General features: G+C 40.3%; 1 protein-coding gene across 1 annotated transcript in view; it reads left to right on the forward strand.

Moving 5' to 3' along the window:
• Window positions 1–8089, forward strand: part of GARS1 (glycyl-tRNA synthetase 1) — a 39314-nt gene extending 31225 nt beyond the window's left edge. The window contains exons 13-17 of the mRNA XM_063605667.1: window positions 78–163; window positions 2592–2701; window positions 5469–5562; window positions 6268–6458; window positions 7792–8089. Coding sequence (XP_063461737.1) covers window positions 78–163; window positions 2592–2701; window positions 5469–5562; window positions 6268–6458; window positions 7792–7917 — 607 coding nt within the window. The 3' untranslated portion in view covers window positions 7918–8089. The remainder of the gene's footprint in view (window positions 1–77; window positions 164–2591; window positions 2702–5468; window positions 5563–6267; window positions 6459–7791) is intronic.
• Window positions 8090–12754: the final 4665 nt, after the last annotated feature.

Consider the following 12754-nt stretch of genomic DNA (forward strand, 5'->3'; position numbering starts at 1 on the left):
AATCTACAAAATTCCTTTAAATTAAGGCACGGGGTGCCTGTTTGAACTAATACAAAATGTGTTTTGTTTCTTTGTAGGGAATTCACAATTGAAACTGAAGGGAAAACATTTCAGTTAACAAAAGACATGGTCAATGTGAAGAGATTCCAGAAAACACTATATGGTAAATTTGTAAAAATAATAAACAAAAAGTCACTGCTCCTTAAAGCTTTTGTTGTTGTTTGAGACAGGGTCTCGCTCTGTCACCCAGGCTGGAGTGCAGTGGCACAACCTCTGCCTCCCGGGCTCAAGCGTTCCTCCCTCCTGTCTCAGCCTCCGAATTAGCTGGGACTACAGGTGCAGGCTACCATATCCAACTAATTTTTGTATTTTTTGTAGAGATGAGGTTTTTGCCATGTTGCCCAGGCTGATCTTGAACTCCTAGGCTCAAGCAGTCCACCTGCCTTCGCGTCCCAAAGTGCTGAGATTACAGGCATGAGCGACCACGCCTGGCCCTCATTCCCTGTCTTCTTTGGCAAAATAACTTGTTAAAAAGTCATTTAGGGGCCCGGCGCAGTGGCTCACGCCTGTAATCCCAGCACTTTGGGAGGCCGAGGCGGGCAGATCATGACGTCAGGAGTTCAAGATCAACCTGGCCAACATGGTGAAACCCCATCTCTACTAAAAATACAAAAAATTAGCCGGGCGTGGTAGCGGGCGCCTGTAGTCCCAGCTACTCGGGAGGCTGAGGCAGGAGAATGGCGTGAACCCGGGAGGCGGAGCTTGCAGTGAGCCGAGATCGCGCCACTGCACTCCAGCCTGGGCGACAGAGCGAGACTCCGTCTCAAAAAAAAAAAAAAAAAAAAAAATACAAAAATTAGCTAGGCATGGAGATGCGCACGTGTAATCCCAGCTACTCGGGAGGCTGAGGCAGGAGAATCCCTTGAACCCGGGAGGTGGAGGTTGCAGTGAGCTGAGATCACGCCATTGCACTCCAGCCTGGGCGACAGTGCAAGACTCCGTCTCAAAAAAAAAAAAAAAAAAAAAGTAATTTAGACCAGTGATGTTGTTGCATGCTTTTTTAAAAGTTAAGAAGATGTTTTTTTGTAGAACAAATTCTGTGAATTAGGCAATGAGTAATTTGGAGCACGTATGAAGGATGCTGAAGTTTATTTGTGGCTGAATTGAAATTCCTGGAAACGGAGTAGTAGTGGGTGTTTGAGAAGCTACTGCCAGTGGAAAGAGTGAGCATACCTTTCCTTTTGTTCTTGGCTTGTCTTGTAGCCAGGCTTCAGTGAGCAATGTTAGGAGTAAGCGGGGGCTTCTCCATCACACTCTGGGGCTTTTCCATCATACTCTGGGGCTTTATAGCCATGATCCTGGCAGCTGGTTCAGAGCTGCACATCACCATTACTCAGATACCACAGAAAGATGGGAGGAAAATGCCTTGATCATGTTTCTAAAGTATTAACTCTTTATCATAGACAAACAGGCTCTCTTTTCCCGTATGTGTGTGAGTTTTGGTACCAATGATCTCATTTCCCAAAAAACATAAACTCTTCCAAAGTTATGACCAGTTATCTTAGACCTGGACATTGCTTAGCAGTGCTTCTTCCTTTCCACATAATAAGTAATAATTATCAGTATATTTCCTTTGTATACCACGGGTGTTGTCTTACCCACAGGAAGAGCTGTGAGCCCCTGTAAGATGTCTTTGATGGAGTGCTGTTCTTTGAGCAAACTCTCCCCTAAGGGCGTCCTGACCCCAGAACCTTGGTGATACAATGCCAGTAATTTGGTTCTGAACAAGTTCTTATCAAGATAACAAGCTAAAAAGTTAAACAAATACAAACCATGTAATACTTTTTGCGTGTAGGAATTGTTTTTGTGAATTTTGCCAGCTGTGTTAGATTTTAAATTCTAGCAAAATCTTATTAAAAGCCTTAGATTTTTTATGCTTTCTGGGTAGCCGAGGCAGGTAATAGAGATAAAGTGTAGCTGCTGCTATTCGTAGTTTGCCGACTGGTGAGGGAATATTCTAGTACCTCAGGTTTCATTTTTACACAGTATAAACAGAATTTGGTGAAAGGTTTTTTCACTCCAGCTTTCTCTTCAAAGGCATGTTTCCTATCAGCAAATAGTTTTTAGGTATGTTCTAGTTTCTTTGTTCTGATATACAGAGATAAAAATCCATCTAGAATAGAGATATTTTTAGTGCTAAGAATTTTTTTCTTTTCTTTCTTTTTTTTTTTTTTTTTTGAGATGAAGTCTTGCCCTTGTCTTCCAGGCTGGAGTACAATGGCACGATCTTGGCTCACTGCAACCTCCGCCTCCTGGGTTCAAGCAATTCTCCTGCCTCAGCCTCCCGAGTAGCTGGGATTACACGCACCTGCCACCACACCCAGTTAATTTTTGTATTTTTAGTAGAGACGGGGTTTCACCATGTTGGCCAGGCTGGTCTCGAACTCCTGACCTCAGATGATCCACCTACCTCAGCCTCCCAAAATGCTGGGATTACAGGTGTGAGCCACCGCAGCTGGTGAATTGTTTAGAGAGAATCTAAAATGCATTATGTGGTATTTGAGAGAATGTTATTTCTATCTCTTTTGCAGTGGAAGAAGTTGTTCCAAATGTAATTGAACCTTCCTTCGGCCTGGGTAGGATCATGTATACGGTATTTGAACATACATTCCATGTACGAGAAGGAGATGAACAGAGAACAGTAAGTTGTCGTGTACAGTGTGCTGTTATAGTGTCAGAAAATAAAAATTTTCTGAATTACATTGTGAAGTACATTAATAAGACTCTAGAATGGTCAATTAGTTATTACTATAATCTAGTGCTATTAACACTCATCTTTGCTTAAGTGTGTATAGACAAACCAGTTTCCTGTGTTATCTTATTTGAGCTTTAGGTTATTCTAGAAGCTATTGTTTTAGTTGCCTGGTGCTCTCTATTCTTAGACTGAACCTATTACTTTGGGGAACAATCTATATATGTCAATGGAAGGAATGGTACTTTCTGGATATGCTGTGTTTCAGAAAATTGGGAAGGACGAGATAACTCATAGAATTTAGCCAGACCACTAAGCTGTATCTGTACTCTGGTAAAGTATCAAAGGGAACCCTCTCAAACTGCATGAACTTGTCTGGGGTACTTTTGGGGTAAAGATGTGAATTCCTAGGTTCTACTCCGGAGATGCTGATTCACTAGGTCTGAGACCCAGGGATCTGGGGGTTTTTTTAAAAAAATAAGAATCCTGGGTGATTTCACTGTGAAAGCTTGACAGATCATAAATGGGATAATAGTTGTCTGGGGTATAGCCTTTCCTAGCATTCAAGTATTGCTGAAGATAGAAGTTTATAAGAAGTCTTCATCAGCTCCCACAAATTTTCTTTTCGGTCTGATGCTTCTGAATCACTGCTCCTTGCCTTCTTCCTCTTTATCTCCTTGCCTTACTTCACCATTTTTACCTCACCTCTGCCTGCAGAAGTTACACTCCTGGGCAGATTACTAGGAAAGCCAACCAGAAGAATGGCTAGAAAGGAGAGGTTGTATATGTCAGGTTAATTGAAAGAAACAGCGTCATCCACTTGGCCATTCTAAAGCTTGAGTGTACGTAATGTTAGACATCAACCCTGTGGTTCTTTCTAGGACATTTAACCTCGAAGAATGAACTAGTGAGTTCTCGGCACCAGTACTTTAGTCTGACACACTATTGTAATACATAGCTAATAAAGTTAGTATGGTACTCTCTGCCCTAAAGTTGCATCTTCATTTCCCAACCTTGAAGGAGCAGCCCTATTCATTCAACAGATTGTAAGAACCTGGGCTAGGCCCCAGGTGCGCAAACATAAGGCTTGGTTCTTTTTGAGAAATGATGACAAACATAACTGCATGTGTTCTTTTTAGATGTCAAGTCTGCTTCAAGCTTTGTCTGCTTATTTTTCTAATAAAAAGGTTTTAGAAAATCTTTTAGCTGTTCCTTTGAATCTAGCAATATTAATATAACTAGAGCTTTAATAGAAATTTCGTAAGGGCTAAACAAGAATAAATTAGTCACAGTGTTTTATGAATTGCATGAATTCCCATCATGAAGAGAAATTTGATTAGGCTGTGGGAAGCCAAAAATGTTTCTAAATTATTAGCACCTAGTTCCTCAATCCATTTGCCTATAAATTTGGTATAAAAACATTGCTAGTGAAATTTTAAAAATTATTTTTCTATAAAGGCGGGTCCCTATTACTCTCTTAAATAGAAATATCACAAGATGGAGGAAGGGAATAGAATTCTGAACCTTCTGTGATGTGAGCAGCCATATTGGTGGAATACAGGCCTTACTTAGAGTGGGATATTCATTGCTTGGCAATAAAGGTTAATTGAACTTTGGGTGAGAGGCTAAACTGGAACCTGTGTCATTCATTATTTTTATGGGACAAATTTATTCTGTGTTTTTGCCTTCAAGTGAACCTTTTGTACAAGTATTAAGAACTGCCGAACCATTTCCAACCTAAAGTGGTTGATTGGTTTGCCTTCCACAGAATATTTTCGCCTTTTTTTTTTTTTTTTTTTTTTTTTGGTCTCGCTTTGTTGCTCAGCTGGAGTGCAGTGGCACAGTCTCAGCTGACTACAGCCTCAAACTTCTGGGCTCAAGCAATCCTCCTGCTTCAGCCTCCCAAGTAGCTGGGACCACAGGTGCGCCTCACAATGCCCAGCTAATTTTTTAGTTTTTGTAGAGATGGGGTCTTGCCATGTTGCCCTGGCTGGTCTTGAATTCCTGGGGTCAAGCAATTCTTCTGCCTCAGCCTCCCAAAGTGCTGGGATTACAGGCATGAGCCACTGTGTCCAGCCTTATTTTTGCTTTCTTTGATTTCTGAGTTACTCAGAAACTATTTCAGGGCAGTTTAAGAAGGCTGTACTTTTTAGTGTAGGTATATGGAACATCTTTTTTTGTTTTGTACTATTTCTTTTGGACATATGTTTGTGAGCTAATTAAACTTTTCTGTTTCACTTGGTCACTAAGGTTCATAGGTTTTTCTCTTAAAAGACAGAATGGGCTTTGGTTTGGGTCACTGCCACTTGTTTGAATATTTAGGTAGTCTCCACAGAAAGTCTTTTTTGTGGAACCAAAAAATTACCGTCTTTTATATACAGTAGCTTTCAGAATGCTTTCACATCATTTGACTTTTTTAGTAACGGGCTTGTGAAGCAAGCAGAGCAGGTGGTAGAGACCTGCTTTTTAGGTGGAGAAACTAAGGTTCAGAAAGAGTTCATGACTTGGCCTAAATTCGGAGCTGAAACCAGGTGTTTCTGATGCTGGTTCTGCTTCTCTTTTGCCATACTGCTTTTCATGTCATGTTTTCTGGCATTTTGGTAATGACGTTATGCTTGAACACTTGCTGAATATTAACCTCTTTTGGTTTGGGATATTAGCATTTAGATATTTACAAATTAACATATTTGGATTTTTTTCTTTTTAAACCATCCAGTTCTTCAGTTTCCCTGCTGTAGTCGCTCCATTCAAATGTTCCGTCCTCCCACTGAGCCAAAACCAGGAGTTCATGCCATTTGTCAAGGAATTATGTAAGCAAATTCAATTGGGTAAACTCCATGGGAACACCATCAGGGAGACTGAATTTTAGGAAATGTATCATTTATTTCAATAAAAATATAGACTGAATAAAGAATATAAATGATTTTATAAAGAGTACATGATTTTAGCCTGTACTCTTATTTCTAAGAGAGAGGATATGCTTGCTCAGATGTTTTATTCTGGCATTTGAGTGAGTCAAGGTAGGACCCAAGAGTCAGATTTAAAAATTATTTACTTCTCATACTGACCTTGGTGCCAAGTTCATTGAGGGAACCTGAGTGGAGTGTAGCAACCATAATGGATCTACAGCCACAGAATCCACAGCCCTGAAAGGAATCCTGGTGGTCATCTGGCACATCCACTTATTTCAGAGTTGGGAAATGGGGAGAGTCCATTGACCTGCTTAGAGCCATAAAAATAGAGGTGGTGGAGTCAGGACTCACCTTCTGGCCTTGGCTCTTGGTCCCATATTTGTTCCCCCTATAGCTGTATCAAATGGAGGTATGAGTGAAGATTTGGATTCCCGCAAGGGATTTATTAAACTTTAGGGATATTTCTTTCTCTTGCAACTCAACTTGTTGCTTTCTTGTCTTGGTCCCATTTATAAGTCTCCTGAGCTTGTAAGACAGTAGTTAGATAACACTGGGCTTAACTCCATTGTTTTATTTTTAATTTACTTTGTTTATTTTGGATAGCGGAAGCCCTGACCAGGCATGGAGTATCTCACAAAGTAGACGATTCCTCTGGGTCAATCGGAAGGCGCTATGCCAGGACTGATGAGATTGGCGTGGCTTTTGGTGTCACCATTGACTTTGACACAGTGAACAAGACCCCCCACACTGCAACTCTGAGGGACCGTGACTCAATGCGGCAGATAAGAGCAGAGGTATCTGGCCTTCTCTTTGGCATTTTTAGCCTTAGAAATGTGTACTGCTTCTTACTGATTTGTGTTGGATTTTGATGTGTTTATGCTCCCTTTCCTTTTTTTTTCTTTTTAATTTTAATGAACGGCTTGTATCAGACAGAGCCCAGATTCTCAAGTCCCCCTGGTTTAATTATGAAAATATCCATTAGCACTTCTCTAATATTTTATAAACATTTGTGTTGCTCCAGGCTTATTCTCCAGCAGTTTGCTTTTATACTTGTTTGTTTATTGGGCAAGAGAAATATGATCCTAAGAATTTGTTGCCATAGTTTTATTGGTAGGCTTTGGGGGGTTAGACATTTTAATGTTTTATTTTTACAGACACGTATACATGTGTATGTATAAGCTTTTCTGTGTTCATATATTCAAAACAGTGAATCATGTTTCAGTAGTTTTGGTCAATAGGAAGGCAGTAATGGAGATGGTAGAAGCACAGAAGGGGAAGGATGAGTGGTAAGGGGAAGGATGAGTGATAAGGGGAAGGATGAGTGATAAGGGAAAGGAAAGAGTAGCTGCTTTAATTGACATCTGCCTGCCTAATTTATCACCTTTGAGCACATACATCAAGTGCCTGTTCTGTGCTTAGCTTGATACAGAAGTAATAGGGAAAACAGAAGCAAAAGACTGCTTTTTTTTCTGAAGGAGTTTATAGTCTAATCCAGAAGTCGTGAATTTCTAGCTTGACTTTTTAGAGACCATCTGGCTACTCTGGAGCTGTGTCCCCATCTGGGTGTGGTTCTCAAAAGTGTGGTCCCTAGACCAGCAGCATCAGTATCCCCTGGAAATGTATGAGATAAGCAAAACCTCCACCCCAGACCTACTGCATCATAAACTGGGGGTGGAGAGGCAGAGGGGGCAGGCAGAACTTTTTTAGTTTTAGCAAGACCTCCAGATGATTCTGACGTGCACTCAAGTTTGAGAACCATTGCTATGTGGCAGCCAGTGTTTGGTTTTGGCTGAGGAACAGTAGCCTTGGTCAGAGCTCTCCAGTTTGCCAGTCTTATGTAATTCCCTCACACGAGTTACTTGACTGAGTCCTGTTTGTTCTAATAGTTAAATTTAATACACATGAAGTAACTTCAAGGGACATGGAGATTTAGAAAAGTTAGGAAAGGCTTTGTGGCAGAATTGAGTTGTCTGGGGGAACTGGTGGGCGTTTTGGGCTAGAAGAGCATGAACCCATGCCTGGCATGACATTGTTTGGCTCTGTGTAAGGTTTCCTGAGTTCAGGATGAATCTTCTTAAAAATCTGAACAAGTTGGTTGATACTTGGCTTCTCTTTCCTTGTCTCTAGATCTCTGAGCTGCCCAGCATAGTCCGAGACCTAGCCAATGGCAACATCACATGGGCTGATGTGGAGGCCAGGTATCCTCTGTTTGAAGGGCAAGAGACTGGTAAAAAAGAGACAATCGAGGAATGAGGACAATTTTGACAACTTTTGACCACTTGCGCTAAAAAAAAAAAAAAAAACAACTCTTATGTCCACTTTACAAAAGAAAACAGCATTGTGATTACTCCCAGGGACCGTATTTTATCTTCAGTGGCTGCCTGATTTTACCCCCACAATTAAAGTTGAAGGAATCCTGAACAAACTTGTGATCTATTTGCTTGTGTTTTTACATTTTCAGCAAGGCTGTTTCTCCCACGTTTGGGTAGACATGCTCATGGCTTAATGTTAAACACAGTTAACACTTTTTAAAAAATTAACAGCTTTATTGGGGTATAATTTACATACCATAAAAATAGCCTGTCTTAAGTGTACAGTTCAATGATGTTTAGTATATTTACAGAGTTGTGCAACCACCACCACAAACCAATTTTAGAACATTTTCATCACTCCAAAATAAGTCTCATGCTCATTTACCTCACTCCCATTCTAACCTCAGCCCAGGCAACCACTCCTCTACTTTATGTCTATTGATTTACCTTTTCTATTCTTTATCTTATTCTGAGAAAATGACGCAGTGTGCAGGTACTGTGACAGCAGTCTCCAAGCAGGTGAAATGACTTCTGGAAAAGCCTGAGGTGAGGATGGGGTGGCAGGAGTGGTGCTTTAGGGCTGCTAACCCCACTGTTTGCAGATTCTCCAGGAGGGGAGGGCCTTGCCATATTTGCCTTCTATCTTAAGGCATGCTTGCACTCAGCTCCACTGGTAGCCTGGAAATCATTAAGCTCCTGATGCTAGGGGAACCCATCTGTCTCGTCTGATTTAGCAATTCCTGACCATCGCAGTGTCTTGATTCTAGCCTAGCAGTTTTTGGCTCAGGTTTTAAGGTACTTTACTTCTTTTATGTTTTTGAATAGAAAACTCAGAACACTATGCTTATTTGTAAGGCAAAATTCCAGGTTGTGTGAATTTGAGCAGCTGTTTATTTGCAGAGCTATGACCTTATCTAGTGTGCCCACTTCCTCCCCTGCAGTATTGGATAGAGGAGTGGTGATCTCCAGTGTGCCCTTTTGTTTCTAGTATGAAGAACAATTGAAGTTGTCATTTCTTAGATGTAAAGTAGGAATCTCCCAGGGATTTCCCTCATTTGTATCTCATCTCCAATGGTGCCTACTGCAGTGCTGTACATAGTAGGTCTTCCATAAATAGTCTTTGGATGAGTCTCGAATTTTTGAATAGACTTCTTTTTTGAACAAACCTCTTTGGGAGGAAAGCCTTATACTGAAGCATATTTCTCTTCCGTCTCTGCTTTTATGAGCATTCATTATTAAATTAGGAGCCAGATTTTAAATAAACTGAGTTTTCATTTTCTAGGGATTTCTCTCACTTCGAATTCCATATAATATAGCTTGTAACTGGGCATATGTTCTAGCAGCTTTACATTGGCAGGGGGCTGCCCTAACTTTGCATTTATTTGCTGCTTTTACAGCAGGTACCTCCATAGTCAAACAGTCACCACAGCCTCAGACATTGGTTTAAGCTCATTAATAGGGAAAGATACATTAAATACATAGTGAGAGTTACCTATCATCAGGTTGGTGCCAAAGTAGTTGCGGTTTTTGCCATTAAAAGTAATGACAGGCTGGACGCGGTGGCTCACGCCTGTAATCCCAGCACTTTGGGAGGCCAAGGCGGGCGGATCATTTGAGGTCAGGAGTTCGAGACCAGCCTGGCCAACACAGTGAAACCCCGTCTACTAAAAATACAAAAATCGGCCAGGTGTGGTGGCACGTTCCTGTACTCCCAGCTACATGGGAGGCTGAGGCAGGAGAATCACTTGAACCCGGGAGGTGGAGGTTTCAGTTAGCTGAGATTGTGCCACTGCACTCCAGTCTGGGCACAGAGTGAGACTCCATCTCAAAAAAGTAAATAAATAAAGTAAGGACAAAAACCATAATTACTTTTGCACCAACCTAATACTTTGGATCAGAAAGGGATTGGAACCAAGCCTCACTTCCCTTTTCATTGGCAAATACATTTGTCATGAGGTAGAGGCTGGATATTGAATCTGCAAGCCCTCTTTTGTTCCTTCCCCTGGGTAGCAATGCATGATTTCTCCTGGCTCACCTGCTCTAAAGCAGGTCTCTAAAGTGATACCTGAGTGAGGGAGATGGGCCGGCAGCAGAGCTCTCTGGTTCTGTCTGTACCATGTTTGCTTGATTTTAAGAACAAGCAGTTGAAGTGCTGTTTTCTAAATGAAGAGACTCTTTACCCACGAGTTTGCATATGCATACGCACACACCTCTTCTGTTCAAGCCCAATGTGTATTTAAAGCATGGGTCTTTCTGGCTTAATGCTCTTTGAGGCCTTTTAAATTATTTATATACCTGTACGTACTGGACTGTGGGCTTAACAAGAGCGAGATAAATAGCATTGTATCTTGGAGAAGTTACTCCTGTTTATTACTTCTCCCAAAAATAATGATGGGGGAAGGTCAGCTTCTTTTTTTTTTTTTTTTCTTGTGCTTAGTGCTAAATTTTATTTTTCTTTGGAAGACTGACATTAAACGTGAGAAAAACAAAGGATAACAAAAATTCTTTATTTTCAAAATAACTTTACTAAACTATACTGATTAAAAATAATACAGTCTAATGAAAACAAAGCCACTTAAAAAAGTTTAAAGAAGACATGTATGTGTAATTTTCTCATATAATTAACACTTTAAATTATTTTACAGAGTGTCATTTTAGAAATGGGGTGATACTATTTTGAATTATAGAATTAAAGTATGATCAGCATCTAATACAAAAACATACAATTAGATATTTTCTATTTTTCTGCTTTTAACTATTATTTAAGAATTTTTTTAGATTAGCCATCAGGGAAAATATATAGAATCACGGTATTCATTTATTATGTATATGAGGAAATTAACAACTTTATAATAACTCTCATGCTTTTTTCCTGAAAATTTTTTCTTTTTTTTTTTTTTTTATTATACTTTAAGTTTTAGGGTACATGTGCACATTGTGCAGGTTACATATGTATACATGTGCCATGCTGGTGCACTGCACCCACTAACTCGTCATCTAGCATTAGGTATATCTCCCAATGCTATCCCTCCCCCCTCCCCCCTCCCCCCACCCCACAACAGTCCCCAGTGTGATATTCCCCTTCCTGTGTCCATGTGTTCTCATTGTTCAGTTCCCACCTATGAGTGAGAATATGCGGTGTTTGGTTTTTTGTTCTTGCAATAGTTTACTGAGAATGATGTTTTCCAATTTCATCCATGTCCCTACAAAGGACATGAACTCATCATTTTTTATGGCTGCATAGTATTCCATGGTGTATATGTGCCACATTTTCTTAATCCAGTCTATCATTGTTGGACATTTGGGTTGGTTCCAAGTCTTTGCTATTGTGAATAATGCCGCAATAAACATACGTGTGCATGTGTCTTTATAGCAGCATGATTTATAGTCCTTTGGGTATATAGCCAGTAATGGGATGGCTGGGTCAAATGGTATTTCCAGTTCTAGATCCCTGAGGAATCGCCACACTGACTTCCACAATGGTTGAACTAGTTTACAGTCCCACCAACAGTGTAAAAGTGTTCCTATTTCTCCACATCCTCTCCAGCACCTGTTGTTTCCTGACTTTTTCATGATTGCCATTCTAACTGGTGTGAGATGGTATCTCATTGTGGTTTTGATTTGCATTTCTCTGATGGCCAGTGATCATGAGCATTTTTTCATGTGTTTTTTGGCTGCATAAATGTCTTCTTTTGAGAAGTGTCTGTTCATATCCTTCGCCCACTTTTTGATGGGGTTGTTTGTTTTTTTCTTGTAAATTTGTTTGAGTTCATTGTAGATTCTGGATATTAGCCCTTTGTCAGATGAGTAGGTTGCGAAAATTTTCTCCCATTTTGTAGGTTGCCTGTTCACTCTGATGGTAGTTTCTTTTGCTGTGCAGAAGGTCTTTAGTTTAATTAGATCCCATTTGTCAATTTTGTCTTTTGTTGCCATTGCTTTTGGTGTTTTAGACATGAAGTCCTTGCCCATGCCTATGTCCTGAATGGTAATGCCTAGGTTTTCTTCTAGGGTTTTTATGGTTTTAGGTCTAACTTTTAAGTCTTTAATCCATCCTGAATTGATTTTTGTATAAGGTGTAAGGAAGGGATCCAGTTTCAGCTTTCTACATATGGCTAGCCAGTTTTCCCAGCACCATTTATTAAATAGGGAATCCTTTCCCCATTGCTTGTTTTTCTCAGGTTTGTCAAAGATCAGATAGTTGTAGATATGCGGCGTTATTTCTGAGGGCTCTGTTCTGTTCCATTGATCTATATCTCTGTTTTGGTACCAGTACCATGCTGTTTTGGTTACTGTAGCCTTGTAGTATAGTTTGAAGTCAGGTAGTGTGATGCCTCCAGCTTTGTTCTTTTGGCTTAGGATTGACTTGGCGATGCGGGCTCTTTTTTGGTTCTATATGAACTTTAAAGTAGTTTTTTCCAATTCTGTGAAGAAAGGCATTGGTAGCTTGATGGGGATGGCATTGAATCTGTAAATTACCTTGGGCAGTATGGCCATTTTCACGATATTGATTCTTCCTACCCATGAGCATGGAATGTTCTTCCATTTGTTTGTATCCTCTTTTATTTCCTTGAGCAGTGGTTTGTAGTTCTCCTTGAAGAGGTCCTTCACATCCCTTGTAAGTTGGATTCCTAGGTATTTTATTCTCTTTGAAGCAATTGTGAATGGGAGTTCACTCATGATTTGGCTCTCTGTTTGTCTGCTGTTGGTGTATAAGAATGCTTGTGATTTTTGTACATTGATTTTGTATCCTGAGACTTTGCTGAAGTTGCTTATGAGCT

The sequence above is a fragment of the Pan paniscus genome, chromosome 6 (assembly GCF_029289425.2).
Source record: "Pan paniscus chromosome 6, NHGRI_mPanPan1-v2.0_pri, whole genome shotgun sequence".
NCBI classification, from domain to species: Eukaryota; Metazoa; Chordata; class Mammalia; order Primates; family Hominidae; genus Pan; species Pan paniscus.